We start from the raw sequence: 20216 nt of genomic DNA on the forward strand, positions 1-20216 counted from the left end.
GTGTAATGTAATATGATTGTATTGATTTTGAACTGCAATCAAATTGCATCTCTTTACTGTAATGTAATTGCATTACAATATTACATTACAGTAGTTTGCTGCAAAACAAACACTGTAATGTAATTTAATTGGACGCATTGTAGAAAATGTGTTTTTATTTCTTTCATACGAAACGCTATCTTAATGTATGTATGGTGTATTACTGGTAAACTATTTATGTTCACTTAATGGGGGAAGCATGCAATGCAGGTTATTCAGTCATGGTATGTTATGGGACGTTTGGGTGCCTTTAATTCTTCTAATTTGCAGGTTTGACCATAGTTCTTTTTGCTCCATATTTTTTTTTCACTTCACCTCTTGTTGCTATGCAAGAGAAATTAAGCATGTTAATTTCATATTGATGACAGTTGGCGAATGCATCAATGGAGTATGATCCCCTCTACGATGAGGAAAAGGGTTTTAAAGTGATGCCATCATCATTCCATGATATCAGTGATGTTGAGTTTCAGGACAACTGGGGCCGTGTTTGGTATGTTTTTCTAGTCTCATATGCACATTTCTTTTAATTATCTTTTAATCTATTTTCTTGCTGCTTTTTCTCATGGAAAGTAAATGACTTAAGTTATACGTTCACAATACAGGGTTGACCTTGGTACTTCTGATTTTTTTTCCATTGATGTCCTCCTCAACTGCTTGACGGTATTGAGTGCAGAGTAAGCTATACTAATATGTAAAAGGATAACAAGAAACAATTTTGTCATCAAAATCCATTGTGAATATATTTACATTTTTCAGTTGTCAAGCTCTTGACTAACACAAAATTTTCATTTTGTTATGCTTTCTCTCCCCCTACCCTTTTTTATGGCAGTTATTTGGGCATTCAACAGATAGTATTCGGTGGTCGTTGCATGGGTGATTGGGAAGAGGGTATGACAAACCCTGACTATGGCTACAAGTACTTCAAAATCTGAACCAAAGGTCGATGCAAATGCTATAGAAATCTAGAAGGCTTCATGTGTCTTTGGTTGCTTATATACTGATAGAGACTAGAGATGGCTATTGAAAGGCATCCTTGCTGTTGCTAAATACCTGAAATATGAGATATCAAAATCATGAATCTTATCTTTTTTTCCTTTACTTTTTTTTTCCTTCCTTTAATATTTGAAGGTGATTCCGTGGCGCCATGAATAATTGAAGATCAATGGGAAGATATTTGATGAGTGTTGGACTGCAAGGTGTTGGCGCAAATGGGATTTAGATGAAATTTAAATAATCGGCAAAATTGACTTCAAGATAAATCTTTCAATAAACGTTATCTTAAAACTTATTTCATTTTCATCACTCGGTCAAATGAGATTTAAATGAAATTTAAATAATCGGTAAAATTGACTTCAAGATAAATCTTTCAATAAACGTTATCTTGAAACTTATTTTATTTTCATCACTCGGTATAATGAATGGAATAGAATAAGAATCTTTATCTTTGTCATCTTGTTTATGACTTCATTTTGGTTATAGTAATTTTTTTTTATTCAAAAATAATTACCAAGGTCCTCAAGAGATATTTTTTTTATATATTTTAAAATTTTTTTTAATATCTCTCCATGATGAGAAGTATGTCAATTATAGAAGACGTAGCAAACCTTATCTATATCAAGATCATATATGAATATAACAAAATCTTGCTTTCCAGCTAATATATATTTTCCATGCATATCAAGTAAGGAAAAAGAACTTATCTTATAATATGATGAGAAACCATTTTGTCATTTTCCTTGTTATCATTAAATCGATCCATCTTTGGCTAATGAATAAAGTTTTTTCTGTCAAAACAGTATAACTTGACGATTTTGGTATATTTTTTTTAGTAAAGTCATTTTGAATTTCAATTTTTCAAAAAATAAGTTTTAAAATTGTTAGTGCAAATAAGGTTTAGATGGAATTCAAATAACTGGCAACATTGACTTCAAGGCGAGCCTTTAATAAACGTTATCTTTACAATTTATTTCGTCCCCACCACTTAATACATAAAAGAGAAATAATGTAAATAACCTTTAAGATACAATAAAGTTTACGTTTAATTTCATCTTTATACTTTACAAAAATAGACTGTTAGATATACTCAAAGTTTTGTAAAGTTGTTCGATCTTAGAGTTTATTTTTTATAACAAGTAGGTTATAAGGAATTTGGATTCTTTTGATAAATTATAGGAACTCAAGTATTTTATATTTATTTTCAATAACACTTTTATTATTCTTGATTTTTCTACTCTTGTTTTATTTGTTTTGGATGTGGCTAATAGTAAGTCCTTTATATAGGTTTGCAAATGTTTTTTCTTCAAGGATACAATCTTTTCATTAAAGTATCTCTTTATCTTAAAAATATATTTGCATTTCGTAAGATATAATCCTTAAATAAAGGTATTGTTTTAATAATCACCTTATAAAATGATAATTATTCATTTCATAAAATATAATCTTTTAAGCTATAATATGAAAAAATAACTTTTCGTATCCAAACTTTTGAGTTATGATTTTTTTTTTCAATTGATTCATATCTTTTTGATTCAAAGATGCTTTTCTAATTTGTCATTTTACTAAAAGACATAATTATTTATATGAAAAATCCACCTATAATCCAATAATCATACTATGTCACTCTTTATAATATAACTTTTGAATAAAGATAAATTTTCATTATGTTATATAATTTTTTATTTTAAAAACACAACAATGAACCTCATATTTATAATTTTAAATATATATTAAATTGATTATTTTATTGATATATAACTCAAACCCCATCGATTCATTCTTAATGAACCCGCAATTACCGGTAAAACAAAGCCGTTTTGTTGCCTTCTTAATTATAAGAGCTTAACTAGAAATAGGCTATGGATCCGAGGTGCACCTACATCAGTATCCATTATTAATTTCTAAACCAACCTCGCCTAAACTCGGTTCAAGAAAAGTCCAACTCTAAGATTTATCTCTGACGCTCTACGTGTTTGACTGCCAAGGATATAGAGAATTTAAAGCCTACCAGCTTGGGTTCAGTCAGTGCTGCGATGTTGGACAATTGATTTTCCTGCAACTTCTCCATTACTAAATCAAACATTCAATAATTTTACTCAACAGGCTCAGTGTTTAGTATATACTGCAACTCAGTGAATTCGCAATAAAAACCTGCAACAGCGACTAGGGTTAAGAATAATGGTTTTATAAGGAGATGAGGTGCTGGGATATAGTTTAGAACTGATGAGACATGAAGAAGTTGAAGTCATGGTGCTGGAATTGAAGTTGTTTCAACCAGTGACGTGCAGCGGCTTGTTTACAGATAATACTGTCCTGATCTGATGTTCCAGGGTTGATCCAGAGTGCTCCAGACATCTTGTAAGCCACCACTGCAAAGGGAGGAAGTGAAATTTCTCCCTTCCTGCTGTTTCTTATGTCTTCTCCTAAACAAACCATCATGTCTTGAAGTTTCTCCTTCTCTAACATGATATTTTTGGAACGTGATTTGTTAGAGGTTATTAATTAAAAAGCTATTAGGTTCAATTCAATAATAATATTTAATACTAAATTCAAAAAAGTTTCATTTTATTTTTCTTAATTGCATATTCCTATCTCTTTTTAAGATGTATTTACAAATTAATGTTCCTAGTAGTGACTAAAAAATTAAAATCTAAACTATATCATAATTAAATAATGGATTGATGGTGCGCCATAATTAAATTTTGACATGCAATTTTTCAATTATGTAACTAATCAATTTTTTAATGGACGAATAAGCTTTTCAAACATAGATTAATTGCTTAAACATGTAGAGAAATTAAAATATATAATATAATAATTATTTATAAAATATGCTATACATTAAAAATTTTATTATTATATTTATTTACTTCAATTTTATATTTTTAATATTAAAAAATAAAAAAAATTGATATACAAATTATTATATTTACATATTAAATCATTCATGTGCCATGCACATACAACAACTATAATAAAAAAACAAAAAATCTTAACTGCAAAATCTTTATTTGAAACAAAATATAGAGAAAATGTCAATATCTAAAAACTTGAAACTTAGATCTCTAGAATTAAAAGTATTAAATATAGCAAGATTGTATATCTTAGTTATTATTTTGCTATTAATTATTCAAAGAACTTATATATAGAATGAAAATGAATAAATAACAATAATAGAAAGGACTATCAAGTATATATTCAAAATCATATTAAGAATTTAACAATTTAATAATTGTGCATATGGTTGATTGTAACATTTGCAAAATAGTTTAAATGAAGATAACAAGCAGATTCGAGAAGTGTACCTCGAGATAAAGATGACAAGGCATGATAGGTAAGGAAACAAGCGGAGAGTTCGGTAACGTTAATTGTCATTGGAATTTGATACAGAGGATACCTAATAATTAAAACACGAAAAATCATTTTTTGAATTTTCTTTCTTTATGTCTCGAACAAGTAAGAAATAAAACGAAATACATAAGGACAACGAAAAATCAAACCTACCAAGCTATTGCCACCCAGCTACAAGGTGAAAGATCTGTGCTGCAAAACTCTAGCAAACTTGGATAAGTTTCGGCCAACTCATTGATCTGTTCAAACAGCTCAATAATAAACTAAAATAATCGGTTTATTGAAAATTTCATAGTTTTTCAGTAAATATGAATTCACAAAAAATTAAAAAAAATTTAATTTAATCAATTACATATAATTCACATGTTTAAAAATACGTGCACTTATATATCCATGGAACGAAAATGCACATATAAAAATTGATGAATAAATTTTTACCAACCTTTTCTTTAAATGGAACTCTAAAATGAGGACTGCATGTCTCGTTGTATTGGCAATATAAGTAGTGACACTGATTTGTTGTTTCACCTGAACTAAATTGAAATGTTGTAGAATCGTCCCAAGTAATATCCAGGCTCAAACATGAGCTATTGCTTGAGGGCATGTTATCATTATGAGCAGAGTTTTTTTCAAGATTTGCTTCCTTCTCCAACTCCCTACGTGTAACTTTTTATCAGTAAATTGGAAAACTTAAGATATTCAAATTCTAGAAGTGAAGAAAAAAATATATATATTTACCCAAATTTCTCATCAGTTTGATCGGGTAGAGACTTGGATGAGGGAAACGGTTTGCTAGTGTATATTTGCAAAGCTGATAAGGAAGGTGAATAGTACTGCACTACACGGTCGCCATTGTTCAACACAATTGGGACACCAACGCCATAGGCACTCCACGCATTATAAGAGTGCCAAAGGTCACTTAAAGCGAACCCTTCAACTGTATCCCTCTCATGGAATTGCAAGAAGGCATTGGAAGTTTGAACACAATTCTGAAAAGTAATTAGATAGAAAAAAAGGCAGAGAGACAAAATAAAGCTTAAAGCCCACAGTTTAAGCGTTGGGGGAAACCTTGTATTGATCCAAAAGTCAAAAAAAAGGAAACGCAAGGAAATGAAAGGGAATTACCTTCCTAGGAAGCATTCGGGTGGGAACAGAGGGAGTAATGCAATCAAGACAACATTGAAGATTGGAGTGGTTTGAACCATATGGCATCGGCAAGTCCCAGGGAGAGAATGACATGATCGATTCTTACCGTGGGCTTTCCCTGAAAAAGAAGGTCACTAAAGGCTTTGGACCTGGACTTGCAAGGGATTAGAGCAAAACATCAAGGGATTAGAACAAAACATGGTCAATCAGTTTTTCTGGGTCTCTGACTCTCTCCTAAAGTACCAAAAAAAAAAAATTGTTTGAAAGTAGATATGGGGGGAGACCACTGAAGGTATTGGACTGGATATTATACTAATGGAATTTAAGACACCATAATTAATTCTGGCACTGTGGTTTCCCCATTTGGCAAATGACAACCCATTCACATTGATTTCAGTATCCGCTGGTTAGCCTCTATTTTCTTCCAAACACCCAAATCTCCTTTCCTATTTTTGCCCCACACTCCATTGTATTCAGTCACTTCTGTTTTCCATGCATTAATCACTGAATCAAGGGTCTCCTTGTTTACCTATGTTCAAAGTGGAATCGAGCTTTTATGAATGCGAACAAAAGTTGAGTTATATGAGGAGAATCGAAGCTTGATTGTTTTTAAATTTGGAAGTCGACGATCCGACCTTTTTCAATTATCCTTTTTGCGAGAGTCAAGAGACAAGCAAACTTGAATTAAAAAGCGAAAAGGTGGCAGGTTTAAACTTGAAAAGAGACAAAAACAGCGCTTGAATCAGATTCTGAAGAAAAGGGTTGCCGACCCACCAGGCTACCACTTCAGACAGCATAATAAAGTTTAGCAAGTCTACCCAGAGATTCAAAATCCAATCCTCTTAGCAACATTAATCCTATTCATGATTCAAATCCCTGCCTAAAGAGAAGGTTTGTTTACACTGCCATTGTCCAAAACTACTTGCTAACTCATGTTTTATTTGCCTGATTTTTTCACCGTCAATGGTAGAGCCAAATCCTGACTTGGTGATAGAAGTATTGCTATTTCAATGAGTTGGAAGTTCTGGTTTTGATTCTTAACCGTTGTCAAAAAGAACAAGCATAAAGATAAATGGGAACTCTCTCTGATACCCAGAAGCGTAACTATATATTCTTAACTACAGAAAAAGAAACAATCATATGACTTGAGTTAAAACCAACAAATATCCAACAAAAAAATTTTCTCTAAGAAGATGAATGTTGGTCTTTATTTTCATCAAAAGTCTTAACTACAAATATATTCGGCCTTAACCATTCCAACTTCAATGTCTAAATATCCCGCTTGTCTAAAGCCAACAAGCTTAAAGATGGCTTCCAAGTATGCTGGTCATGTAAACTCTTTCCATGTTTGCAGCATGATGGGTCTAGGTTTTCATGTTTCTGTCGTGGTCTAGAACAGCAGATCACTACAACAAAAGTGTATCTTAATGTCTAAGCGAGTCATTTGCCCAAAGCAACAAATCACTACATGGAAGTGTAATACCCAAGCGAATAGTCCCTTTGTAATTAAAGTCATTCATTGAAAAGTTTTCACTCCTCTTTAAGACTAAAAAGGTTCTGCATCTAACGCTAAGATGTTGATAGTAGGATGACAAATGGTTAGAATCTAACTAGAATTTTTCTTCTTTAAATGTACTGATAATAAAATCAGCTTTAGATCTGCCCCAATTTAGGGTCAATGAAAGAACAAGAATTGGAAGAAGAAAACACCCTGAACCTGCACCTGAAGTACAGAAGGAACTGAAGAAAGCCAGAAACGGTATTGGGGCAGGAGGGAGAGCTATAAATTTTATTGCATCACCTATGTTTCCTGTTTGAACAGTAAGAAAGTGAGGAGAGAAAGGAAGAGAAAAGTTAGAAAAGAATAGAAGTTTTTTTTTTAATTAAACAAAAAAAAATTAAAACACAAAGGTTGTTATTATCTTTTTATAAAAAATTAACTAACAATTTAACGCTGTTATTACTTTTGAAAAAAAATGTAAAGCATAAAGATAACGTTTAATACTTTATAATATAATGTGATTATAAATAATATGATTATAAGGAAGATAACATTGCAGTGTTTAGTATATAAGTAAGGTAATGATTGAAATACAGAAAAATTTTCATTACAACAATTGGTTTATAAATACTTTACTGAGAATGTAATGTCAATTTTTAAAATTATCTCTATTTATTAAAATGCAAAGTTAATATGTTTATATTTTTTATTGTTAATTTTTAAATAATATTATCTTTTAAATATATTTTTAATGCCATATATAATATTTTATTTTTATTTCTTAATATAATTTTTTATATTATAAATTTTATTTTAATTTATTTTTTTTAAAAAAAATAATATAAATTTTATTAACAATCGCCATGACTATTGAAAATAATAAAATGATATTTTCAAAATTTATATAAAAAAATTATAACATTATAAAATATTTTTAATAAGATAATAAAATTAAAAGATAAAAATATCATTAATAATATTGTAAAGTGTAATGCAATCTGATTACATTAGTTTTGAACTACAATCACATTACATTCTTTTGGTTATAATGTAATTGTTTTGCAATCTTATGTTAAAATGGTTTGTTACAAAACAAATACTTCAATGTAATTTAATTGAGAATATTGCGAAGAATGTGTTCCCACTTCTCTTATACTAAACACTACCAAAATTTTGTATGGAAAAAAATAACCTATATGAGAAAAGACCATATCATAGGGAGTCTAGGTGGAGTTTACTCTAAACCTAATACTACATAAATATTTTAAGATACTAATGATCTCTTAAAAAAATATGCTCATTTTCCCTTTCAAAACTTAATAAAATTCACTTTCATATTTAATAAATTAAAAAAAACTTAAAATTCATTAAAATTTTATAATGAGATTTGTGGATACGATAGTTTGTATCACTTTAATATTTAATAAATTCAATATTTGACAAAAAAATTTTAAAACTTTTAATATATAGTAATCAAGTTAAGATCTTCTTACGTTACCTTAAACCTAGTATTAAAGAACAAATTTTAGGTAAAAATTTTTCTACAAAATTAGTAACACAAGTGAGAAATTAATTATCAAATTTGAAATATTCATAATTGAACAAAAGATTTACTTTTAATTCATTCTTTTCAATGAAAAATAAAAATTCTCAAACTGTTTGAAAAATAAAGAATGTAATGACAGTAGACTTTATCTCAAGAAAAAAATTTTCAGTTTCAAGATAGATATAGTTTCAAATTTTCAAACCTTCAAATCAATTTTTTTTATTTTTTTTATTAAGGTTTTTGAGTAAAAGTTGAGAAGATTTTTTTAAGAGTAAAATTTCCCAACTCTCCTAAGTTTTAATCAAAATTTTAAGTGAATTTATTAGTTTTCAAAATAAACACTCCACTCAAAAAATACAAACACTGTTAACATAGAATAAGAAAAAAACTAAAATATCTTTTTTTATTAATTTAAAAAATTATTATTATATTCTTAAAAAATTTAAAGAAAAACCCAAAAAAGGAGAGCACGGATCGGAGAGGAGCACCAAGTGCTCCTTTGGGATCCTTGATCAGGCTCCCCAAGGGAGCTCCGATGCTCCCCATCTTGGGAGATTTTTTTTAATTAATAAAAATAATAAATTATATAATAGTAATTTTAAAAATTAATTAAAAGTAAAATTATTCTTTTATCCTTGTCACATCAATAAGTTAATGAAAATACTAATTGCCAGACCTACGTGTCCAACGAAAAATTTTTTTTAGAGTAGAGTGTTCATTTTAAAAATTAATGGACAGTTGTATAATTTTAATCGAAACTTAAAAAGATAAGGGTATTTTATCTTTTTTATTAAAAGAGAATATATTTAAATTAAAAACATAATATAAGAGATATTTATGTTCTAAAATATTTATATAATATTAAATTTTTTTTAATTACTGATTAATAGTATTTATATAGTCAAGGAACAAAAAACATTATTTGGAAACAAGAAGAATTAAAATGTTTTGATGAGATTTTTTGAATTTTATCTGTTTGTTTAGCCTCGAACATTTGACTCAATAAATAGTGTCTGATTTTCTTATTCAAAATATAAAATTTAAATCTTTCCTTCTAAAAAAACAAAATAACTATACTTGGATATTAAAAAAAGAATTTTATATTTAGATGCACCGGGAATATCAGCCCATCCAGCTTACACTTTTAGCCAAGCCCAAGCGAGGTGTATTCCTATTTAAGGTTTAGAGTCAGAGATGAATACTCTCGTTTCGTTACTATGGTTTGCTTTAAATGCAATCTAACAGGCCCGCGGGCCTGCGAATTAGCTGCTTGCCCAGAAATTGAGAGTTTGGTTTTCATTTGATTTGGTTCGATGGCAGCCGATCATAGGAGTAGTCTCCATCAAAAGACCATTCACCAACCATAATTTAAAAAATCAAGTGCCCAGGAACATTGGAGCTCAAGATTGATTACCAGGAATGCAAATGTTGGGGAGTGCATTGATTTGAAGAGAAAAGCATGGAAAACCAAGGATCAACACATAAAATATTTTATTGGAAGGTAAACAACCATCAAGGACAATGAATCCTTGTCTTCATTTTCTTTCCATCTTACAGAATAAATTATGCAAAAACAAACCCAGCTTCTCATGCACCAATAGAAGCTCAACATTGCTCTATTTCGGGTTTTTCAGCAGATTGACATGACCCAAATATCAGCAGTCCCATCTTTGGACACGTGTATATATATATATTACATATGATGAAAAAATACTGTTAATTTTTTAAAGCCATAAGTTACAAATTGATGTGCACATATTGGGTTAGAGTGTAACACAAGGTTGGAATACTCTTCTCCGAGCAGGTAGAAACTGAAGTTGAAAAAACTGTGCAGCAAGCCAGCAACCAGCAGCAGAGTAACAACCCAATTAGCCTTCACTTTCAGTCAATGTAGTAGAATCAGCTAGCAGTTAAATGCTTCCACTTGGTATTAAATGTACAAAGTGCAATAGGACTGGATAAAGACAATTCGCATCAAAGTAACGGTTGATGCTTGACAGGCGTGTAAGTGCCAAAACTTGCTCTCCAGGGCAGCATAAGAATTTAATCCACAAAAGCACAGAATTAAGTTAGTGCATGCATTCAATGCCTTGATCTCAGTCATGACACTTCTTGAATTGCTAGATTCAATTCCTGGGCAGATTTTGCAACTGATCCCCCTCTTCTATGGAGAAAAAAGGAAACAAAAAGAATAAATAAATAAATAAATAAGATCTCAGGAATTAGTCATCCAATAAAGAACAATTGCATATGATTAAACCCTATTGCTCTGTACCAGTTCAAATTACAAACCATACTCACCTGGTAAGAGTGGGGAGACAGCGTTTTACTTTTTCAAGTTCTATAAAGCAGAGGTTGCAACGCTCAAACCTAGGCCAATCAGCAGCATGAAATCTCAGTTAATAGTCTAATAACTGAATATTTGAACATTAAATTGGCAATCGGCCAAAAAAAAAGAAGAACATTAAATTAGCAGGTAAGAATCAAGCAGACACACCTTTGCTCTGCCTCAATGTCTACACCAACGGGTGTTGAAGCTGATAATGTCGAATATATCATTGAACCAAATACTCTGATCAGCTTAAGCAGCATGTCAAGAGAGATGCTCAAATGCCTACATAGGTATCGCAGTTAAATATGGAATCTTACTCCAAATATTGGTAGATATAATTAACACCAAACTGCTCACTAGAAAGAAAGTACTAACATACTATCATTTTAACCACCTTATTAGAATCGAACTTTAAAGTTGACCAAAAATGTAGCGCACAAAACCACTGAAACCAATTGATGTTTCCAGAACAAATGGATGACATAAAAATCCCAGGCCAAGTGAATACAAAAATGAATAAACATGCAAGATTTTGACACAGTTCTTACCTATCCATGTCACTTCCAAGGAGGCCAGACAGAAGAGGGAGAATACAAGTGCAAATGTCCAATGTGACGATGTCCATTTTCTCAGTGATAATGCTCATCACATCAGCAACCACCTGCAATTTGTATCTCAAAAAAGAAACAATTAGAAGTAGCTCTTCAGTACGTCAATTACACAAAAGTTGGAATAGGGATGAATGTTAACAAACACAAAGTGCTTACAGCATGATCAGCCATCTTTTCCATTGCACTGATTGCCCCCTTAATGTCATTCCTTTCCCAGTATCGATGAACAACCTATAACCAATAGTAGACAAAGTTCAGCAATATTCCATCAAAACTTCAACAATGTAGACATCCTAGTATTAAGTGAACAACAAAAGCATCCACAAAGCATGAATTCTAGTTTGTTTAGGATCACCTGTAACTTAGCTATTCGAGACTGCATGGAACTAATGAATTGATCATGTTGCTCCATTATATCTGCAACGGCATCCTCATCACTGGCAGAAGGCATTTCTTTTTCCACAGAGGGAGGGTATCCTCTTTGTTTAAACTTAAAAATAAAAAAATAATAATAACATGAAGCATTGAAAGTGATTTTGAGAAACGTGAAAAAAAAAGGGAAAAGAAAGTGAATACAAGCTTAGATCTGTTATTACCGCATCGAAGGATGGCATATTTGCCATAGATGCATTCCCCGGAGAGATACTCAATGTAGGTCCATCATAATTAGAAGATCTCCCTCTTTTCTCCCAATTTATGACAACTGAACGTGTTCTTCCTGAATAATTGACTAAGTTCAGTAAGTTGAGACTTCATTGAATTGTGCATATATACCAACTAGCTATCAAGAGATATACCTCCTTTTTGGCTTTCGATAGGATATGCATCTCTATTTGCTTTTTGCACCTGCGCATCATCTGAAACAAAGAATTTACAGTTCAGCATAAACAGTTGAACATTCCAACTTGAGCAATGCATAATAGCCAGCTCAAGTTAGACCCAATTTGAAAACCAGACAAATCAAGAATGCATCTAATATGACAAGACACGCCTGCTAATTAACCAACGGCGAAGACAAGCTAACCAAAGCTTTAATCACATCCCTCAGGCTAGACCATAGTCTATTCCACCTACTTAGGAAGCACATAGCACAAACTGAAGTTCAAATAACTCATTAATTTTGCTTTTTCTCCTCCATCAATTAAGATGTCTGGTATCTAAGCCAAATAATGATACCACGGTCCACAGCCAATGCTATATAGTAACATTCCTCAAGGCCAAATCTGCTAGCCCAAGAGTATAACAACCTGAAGAGAGATAAAGAGACTTTAAGAACATCTCCCTACCACTGCACCTTACCAGCCTTAAAAGGTTATAGGAATATAGTCAACTTAGAGACTGGAAGAATTCCTCAGAAGTATAATTCATTAGTTAGCATGGTTCCAGTGTGCGTGCGTGTGTGTGTGTGTGTATGAGAGAGAGAGAGAGCACTCTTGGAAGATAATTGTTTTAGTTTAAATGGTTCGTATGGAAATTCTATACTTAACCTAATGGTAAATTTATATATTCATATCAAAATATCTAAGAGAATCTTTTAAATTTTCCTATATCCACTCAGTGGCAGCTCATTGCTCCCAAACATGACATTTTCTTTATCTAACCAAAATTACAGAAGTTATAATTTGAACTTGTAAAAGGTCCGCTTCATTGTTCTCTCATATCACTCTGTAAGTTGTTCCTGTCAAGTCTAAAAAAATTTCTTGTTGCTATCAAGCACATTCCTTTATTAAAGGCATTTTAATAGAAAGATTTTCAGCCATAATCTAATTCATAGACTAATGATGGATATGTTGCAGTCAGAAGCAAACAACATGTTATAGCAAATTTAAAAATTCTGGAAGCAGCAGCTAAAAATAAAAGTCACAATCAAAGATAAAACTGTAAATTAAGAGTTTCAAAAACATACGATTGTCGTCCCGGTAGCTTGAAGGCAACTCCACCACTGAATTTGGTTCAGTCTTGCTGGAGCCAATACACCTATCCTCCCTCACATTCCTTTCAGCAGCAGACATAGCTTGAATTGGGCCTTTAACAGCAGGAAAGATATTCCTGTCTGGAACATTGCTGAATTCAACAGCCTTAGAACCTGTAGTTTCAGACATAACAGAGATAGCTGGCCGGTCCATGTCTTCCCTGCTATTTTGAAACTTCCGAAAACTAGTTGCCTTTGACTGCAAAGAAAATGGCATTGTTCTTCCAACAATACCAAGTTCTTTTCTTGAATCAGCTCCCTGCTCCAAAGTTTTCCCAACTATTCCAGCTTCTTTTCTAGATTCAGCAGCCGGCTCCAAACTTCTCCCAGCTATTCCAACTTCCCTTCTAGATTCAGCAGCCTGCTCCAAACTTCTCCCGGATATTCCAACTTCTTTTCTTGATTCAGCAGCCTGCTCCAGCCTTGTATCATTTCTAGGCACAATCACAGGTATGACATCTGACTTGTTAAAAATTGGAACATTAACAGCTGAAGTAGCCCTCGTAGAATTCCTCTTTGGAGCTGCTACACTAGGAACTGGTACTGAATTCGGCTGAGTTGTTTTTGGAGCAATGTTTAAATTGACCCTCTGAGGGGTACCAGGTACATTTCCTGTGGCTTTAACCAGTATGTAAAACCAGAATAAGATAGATAAATAGGTAACAGTTGCAGGCCTCCCTCCCATCACCACTAGTACTTCCAGATATTTCACAACTTCATGAAGAACTAAGTTTACTATATAGTTCAGCAAGCATGTATATTGGTGCTAATAATCAATTAACTTTCAGAATTTGTTCTTTTTTCTTTTTAGACAAATTGACATATTAATGCTGCCAGCTTACAAAAGGTAAAATGATATGTGTTTATAAAACTTGAAGACACAAAATAAGTAGAATAGAAAATTTGAGCATTTCTGCAATACCAGTGCTATGCATCAATCCTATTTTTCTTTTTGGTTTTATAGGCCAAAAAGAGTTGTGTAGTTAAGTTTAGCATGATAGATATGACTTGTTTCTCCTAAATCCTTTTTCAACTAATTTTAATTTTTTCCTTGTTCTTTTGATGGATAAACTTGATAAATGACTACTAATAGTATGCTTAATGATAAATTTCACAATGAAATTTATGAGAATTGAGAAACAGAGAGCCAAGTGAAAATGCAAAACCCCAAAACAAACTTAAAAATAAAACGTAACATACAAGCCAAATTTTTGGACTCCTTAGCAGGATCTGAGTTCTGTGAAACGGACAACCTTCCAAGGGATTTTGTTTCCTTCATTAAAGGATCAGGATTCTGTGAAACAGATAATCTTCCCATACTAGCTTTTGTTGTGTTCTCATTCAGCACAGAGAGGCTTCCACCTGAACTAGACTTAGGTTCAGAATGACCATTAACACGATTACCATTACCAACTGCATATGGTTCTATGCGCTGTACCAGAGACCAAAATCTAATATTAAAATCTTCTCATAACAACTACCAGTGCCAGTAAACAAAGATGGAACAATTTAATAAGTCACAGTGTAGAAAACAGAGCTCTACCGAGATGTCTACAACCCACACTCCAACACAGCTTTGATTATATGAGCAGCCAAGAAGCTTTCCTTCATGAACATTAAGATCTGACAATCTAGACCATCCCACATCCACACCATCATGACATCTTATTGGTTCCCATGAGAAAACCTATTGCAAAGAAAAATGAAGTGCAAACTGCAATAAGCATAGAGCATTCCCCTAAATGATTTTAGATTGATGAAATTTGAAACAATAAAAGACCTCACCTTCAGACTTTCATGCAATCCACAGAGTACAGTCCTACCATCAGGATTGAAGGTCAAGCAACGGACTCCAGTAGTCTACAGTACAAAGAAAAAATCATGCAAAAATTTTTCCATAAAAACAGGAACATAAAAGATCTTATGATCTCAATATAGAAACATAAAACATTTTCTGATCTCAATATAAATCTCTAACTCTACGAAGAGATTCAACCATTGTATCAAAGACCAAAGAAACTACCTCAGGCCCAGCTGAACCAATGAGCTCAAAGGTTTCAAGGTCCCAAAATTTAACAGTCCGATCAGCTGAACCTGCAAAGGCAAGATGATAAATAATGAAAATCAGAGCACATGACACAAGAAGGGATTTACAACCTCCTTGGACAACATAACATATCTTAGGATAAGAATTAATTTTTAGGAACATCATTGAATGAGTTCTCAAGTCAATAAGTGATAGCAATAGCTATTTTTATAGAAGGTAATAACCAACCTGTAGCCAGTAAAAACTCATGGGGATGGAAATCCAGGCACTGAATTTGGCCTTCATGATACTTGAAATCATGCAACAATTTTCCAGCAGTCAAATCCCACACCTGTTGATATACAGAATATGACAAAGATTATTGTATAACTTATCAAGAATCAACATCAAAACTCACAAGAATTGTGTGTATAAATATTGCCTATACATGTGCATTCAGATCTGTTTATATGGAAAGAACTTTTTATCAAATAGTACTGACAGCAGGCAATCTATACACCAGCCTGACCAATATACCATTTTAAACAATGAAATGGCCCTGCACATATCAAATGCTAGTGTCAGTAAACCAAAGGACTGCAACTATGGGTCCATTCATAGCCATATAACAGTAAAATAGTTCAGCTGACTCAGTGAATCAAAGACAATGTGAAATGAAACAAGGTGTATTAGTTCATCCAACACCATTAGGTTTGCATAGGCTCACTTGGAACTCCGCAATCTCAATTCCAATTCCCAGTAAATAATAGCATGACCGTGAACCAGACCACCACTAAAAGAAAAGAAAAGCCTTATATGTTCATTCACCCTACCATGCCCACAGAGTTCCAAAAAGAAAGGGGAATGTGAAAGAGCCAAAAATGTGTACAAACAAAGGATCTCATCAACACAAAATAATTAACATCAGAACTAAAGTAAAGCACTCTCACCTTCACAATGTTGTCCTCACCACCAGACACAACCCATCGGCCATCTGGTGTAAATCTAATTGCATTGACTCCTCGAGTATGGCCTTTGTAAGTGTGAATACACCCTTTCTTTCTGATATCCCATATCTTGAGATTTGTATCAAGAGAGCCAGATGCAAAAAACTCACCGAAGGGGTGGAAGTCCACAGAGATGCAATTGGATCTATGACCAGTCAGAGTCCGAACAACTAGAAAAGTATCAGATTGCAACAAAAAGAAAATCAATGTAAAAATTTTACAAGAGCAACATGAATATTTTGAAGGGAAGAAAATGTGGAATTGGAAAAGCATACTTTTTGCCTCCTCTAAATCCCAAAGCTTGATGGTACCACTTGCAGCACCTGCAGCTACCAAGACTTCTGAAGAATCAAAGCTCACTGAGTCTATTCCACTTGTGTGCCCGGACAAACTCTGGTATGATGGTTTAAGTACAACATCAATTGAATAAGAATTCGGCGGTCTCCAAAATGAAATTTAACCAAAGGCAGAATCTTTTAATTCTATTATTTGCTATAGGTTACATTATTTTTCACCCTTAGCGGCTACTGAGCATATAATACATTGAAGTGATCAAATGATAGTGAAAATACTATTATGATTACTGACAGACAGAAAACTAGCAAAGAGGGTATTTGAAACGAATTTTAATAATTTGCATTGGGAAAACACTGAGCGAGATAACTGACCAGTATGGCGTTGGGTTTACCAATAGCCCAAAGATTAACCTTGTGATCTTCCCCTCCAGTCACAAGAACCCTCGACGATTTCCTTCCAATCTTTAGGCAATTCACACTTGAAGAATGTGCCACAAATTCCTCTGTTTATTGCAGTTGTTAAGGCTACCCCAAGTAGAAACACTTAAAAGAAATAAAGAACAAGAAGAGATCTATTTGAGGTGATCAGAGCAATTGTTACAGAAACCCAGATCAAGTAAAGCAATTGGAAACATAATTTACTAAAAACCCTAACAAAGAAGGATACGTAGCTTGTAAGCGCGTTTGGTAGTCATGGCGGCAACGAAACGGAAGACAAAACCCTAGCAATGGCTATAGAAAACATTCAAATAAAAAAATCCGATGAACGGTGCCATAGATCTCATCCCCATTGCATTATTTTAACCATTTTCTACGACTGCAAAATCGATAATTTTCACTGTTAGATCGAAAACATTAAAAAAGAACATATACATATAAAAAAGCTAGTATAAAAAGAAAGAAAGAAAGGGGTAAATGACATTTTACCAGAAACCCAAAACTTACACAGAAGACAACAGTAGGAGAGATTGCTTCATTATTTAACCTTCCTTCTTGGGTTTCCTCTAAAAAAAATCTATATTTCTATTTTATACCAGAAAAAGAGTAGAGAAGCAGTAGTTGTACAACGCAAGAAATACGAACAAAAAAAAATTCTTTGTTTGGAGAAAAAAAAATGGAGAAGTAGTAGTGGGTTTGCTCTGCTTTTTGTTGTTGGTTTTTTCAAACCCACATTTCACCAAATCTTGCAAAATAAAACCCAAATCTTGCACAACTCTATCAAATGCAAGACTTCAGATATAAACAGAGAAAGAGAAGAAGGAAGAGAAGGGGGCGCTTTCAGGTTTCACTGTTGCTTCTGGGTCGTCTTTCTTTCTTTGTTTTTTTTTTTTTTTTTTTTGCTCTTTAGCCCCCTCTGTTTCTTTTTTACTGATTAAGCATTGGATTATTTTTTTTTTCAAAATTAATTGAGAAGGGGAAGTGGGAGGGAAATTAAAATAAAATTTAAAAAAAAAAAAAGAAACTGGTGGGATAAAATAGGGCCCAGCCCAATGGCGGATCCCTCCATCAGCAACTCAAAATCGAAAAGACTACGCAACCATACCCCACCCTCCTTTCCTTCTCATTAAAACCCTGCTCACCTTTTTCCTTTTTCTTTTTTTTTTTCTTTTCTGGTTTTAAACCTTCAATTTCATTCTCTCAAGCTTAAGAGGACTGTGGAAGTATATTACTTACAGTTTAAAAAATTACTTTTGTTAATAAATGAAAGTGGGAGCCACCAAAATTATGTCTCTCTCACTTTGATTTCTTGCATTCATGTCAATCATGTTATTCTTATTGCACGCCACCTCACCCTTCACCACAGAAAAATGGCTGTGAAATCCTTAAATTGTATTTCCAACTCCCCAGTTTTGCTCTGACAGGATTGACTTTGTTTCTCTGCAATTCGTTTGATCACGATAGATTCCCCTTTCTATTGACAGAAAAGATAGTGATTCAATACTTATGTTAGGGATTTGTATTTTCAATTTAAATAATATATTAATTAAAAGATATTTCTATTCTTGTTTATAAATATAATACTCCTTAAGATTTGAATAATTATATTTTCATTAAAAAATAATAAAAAACTATACACTTATTATATCTGAATACAGATATTATTATGTACAGGTCGCGTTGGTTCATGTGGGAAACTCTCCTCATTTGTTGTCGGTGTGTTGTGTAGTTAGAGCAAACTGAAATTATTCCACTATGCTATTATGAATAACTCCATCAGACTACGTGTAAGATATGAGATGGTGTGCTCTTTTACCTGCATTTGCATGTGCCAAAAATACAGTAATATGAGGGTGTAGTTTCAGCAACCTCATCCAAATGATTCGAAACGTTCTGGTCCACACTGTCTGTCTCCTTTTATCTGCTTCGTTTCTTCCCGTTCTCTGTTCATTGATCATTGATGGGTCTCTTCTAATCTTTGATGCAACGTTGTTACTATGGACATAACTTTGACCAACGGCTACTCTTATCCTACCTTGACTTTTACATGTCCGAGGAGTTGGTTTTGACAACAACTTGCCAGGTCAAGTTACGGTCAGGGCCTTGCCTTGGACAACCCTCTGTCTTTGTGCCTCGTTGAGTCAACTCACTGTTTCCTTCTCCAATTTCAAATTCAAAACTTGAAAGAAGATGCATAGAGGATTGACCTCATCCAACCCCTAAATGTCATTAAGAAATCAAATGCATTCATGACACATTTTGTGAACATTCAACACAGCTTCTTTTTTTTTTTCCTCCTTCCTTTTCTATTTTTCTATGCTGTTAATATTTCACTACTCCTCCAAATGCCCATTTAATTAGAGTAATATACTAATTTGCATTAAAGGAATGACTTCAAACAATGATGGTAGGTAAAAGAAGAGTCAAATAGGAGGGTAGGTTTCAAATCAAAATCAGTGTAATCAATGTCCGAATAAACCTTGGAGCTTCATAATATACCAAAAACACCTGAATTGGATTTACATCTCCGGTTATAACTATAGCCATGAAACAACCAATGTTCAGCTGGTTAAAGAAAGCATTGCGTCAATGATTGGAGATTGTAGAGAAGGAGCCAGCAATCCATTTGATTGGGAGAGAGTGAATTTAGAATTAGGAAGGTAAGAGATGGAACGCCACTTGTGCTCAGCCTTCTAATTCACCAACCCAATAAATACAAAAGCAATGATTGCAAAGGGCCACAACTACCGTCCGGATTTTCTTTTAAAAGGCTAATCCTATGTGTTCAGCGGCGACTAGCACTCTGCTGGTGCCCATATTGGATGATCGAAAAAGATAGCAAGTAACCAGGGCTTAGGATCTACTTGTTTCTTTCATCTGATACTATAAGAACACACACAATACCAGAGTAGTGCTACAGCGTTGCAAAACCATAAAGTAACATTTATGACAATC

At 33.0% G+C, this 20216-nt stretch overlaps 3 protein-coding genes across 5 annotated transcripts in view; 1 reads left to right on the forward strand and 2 right to left on the reverse strand.

The window, feature by feature from the left end:
• Positions 1–1218, forward strand: part of LOC110420298 (structural maintenance of chromosomes-like protein, putative (DUF3531)) — a 2949-nt gene extending 1731 nt beyond the window's left edge. The window contains exons 5-8 of the mRNA XM_021433563.2: positions 250–309; positions 408–529; positions 642–713; positions 869–1218. Of these exons, the coding sequence (XP_021289238.1) occupies positions 250–309; positions 408–529; positions 642–713; positions 869–971 (357 nt within the window). The 3' untranslated portion in view covers positions 972–1218. The remainder of the gene's footprint in view (positions 1–249; positions 310–407; positions 530–641; positions 714–868) is intronic.
• Positions 1219–3249: 2031 nt separating this feature from the next.
• On the reverse strand, positions 3250–5625 carry LOC149527753 (uncharacterized). The gene is made up of 6 exons (XM_089785488.1): positions 5512–5625; positions 5125–5375; positions 4829–5042; positions 4540–4625; positions 4341–4432; positions 3250–3458 (listed from the first exon to the last, which is right to left on the reverse strand). The coding sequence occupies exons 1-6, from the start codon at positions 5623–5625 to the stop codon at positions 3250–3252; spliced, it is 966 nt and encodes a 321-aa protein (XP_089641614.1).
• Positions 5626–10041: 4416 nt separating this feature from the next.
• Positions 10042–18193, reverse strand: LOC110412955 (katanin p80 WD40 repeat-containing subunit B1 homolog KTN80.4). 3 transcript variants are annotated; one of them, XM_021423634.2, is made up of 19 exons: positions 17769–18193; positions 17491–17640; positions 17196–17326; positions 16803–16920; positions 16471–16697; positions 15770–15872; positions 15518–15588; positions 15280–15354; positions 15038–15181; positions 14695–14926; positions 13429–14112; positions 12320–12379; positions 12119–12240; positions 11878–12012; positions 11679–11753; positions 11460–11572; positions 11077–11193; positions 10881–10949; positions 10042–10740 (listed from the first exon to the last, which is right to left on the reverse strand). In XM_021423634.2, exons 2-19 carry the CDS (start codon positions 17516–17518, stop codon positions 10680–10682), a joined length of 2565 nt encoding a protein of 854 aa, XP_021279309.1. In that variant the 5' UTR covers positions 17519–17640; positions 17769–18193; the 3' UTR covers positions 10042–10679. The 3 variants fall into 3 exon arrangements, with proteins under 3 accessions (XP_021279309.1, XP_021279300.1, XP_089639703.1); XM_021423625.2 differs by having other exon boundaries at positions 10042–10743; positions 17769–18192; XM_089783577.1 differs by having other exon boundaries at positions 10042–10743; positions 17751–18192.
• Between the last annotated feature and the right edge of the window lie 2023 nt (positions 18194–20216).

This window comes from Theobroma umbraticum, unplaced genomic scaffold (assembly GCF_002168275.2).
Source record: "Theobroma umbraticum cultivar Fairchild unplaced genomic scaffold, ASM216827v3 scaffold_30.0, whole genome shotgun sequence".
Taxonomy (NCBI): Eukaryota; Viridiplantae; Streptophyta; class Magnoliopsida; order Malvales; family Malvaceae; genus Theobroma; species Theobroma umbraticum.

Bases quoted from the DNA above. Each gene is read 5' to 3' on its own strand.
- LOC149527753 (XM_089785488.1), bottom strand. From the start codon at position 5,625: ATGTCATTCTCTCCCTGGGACTTGCCGATGCCATATGGTTCAAACCAC. The intron at 5,376-5,511 runs GTAATTCCCTTT...ATTACTTTTCAG, and splicing joins CCCGAATGCTTCCTAGGAAG to AATTGTGTTCAAACTTCCAA. The intron at 3,459-4,340 runs GTACACTTCTCG...TGGTTTGTTTAG, and splicing joins CTTGTCATCTTTATCTCGAG to GAGAAGACATAAGAAACAGC.
- LOC110412955 (XM_021423625.2), bottom strand. From the start codon at position 17,518: ATGACTACCAAACGCGCTTACAAGCTAC. The intron at 14,927-15,037 runs GTAGAGCTCTGT...TCTCTGGTACAG, and splicing joins TGTGGGTTGTAGACATCTCG to CGCATAGAACCATATGCAGT. The intron at 12,241-12,319 runs GTATATCTCTTG...TCAATTATTCAG, and splicing joins TATCGAAAGCCAAAAAGGAG to GAAGAACACGTTCAGTTGTC.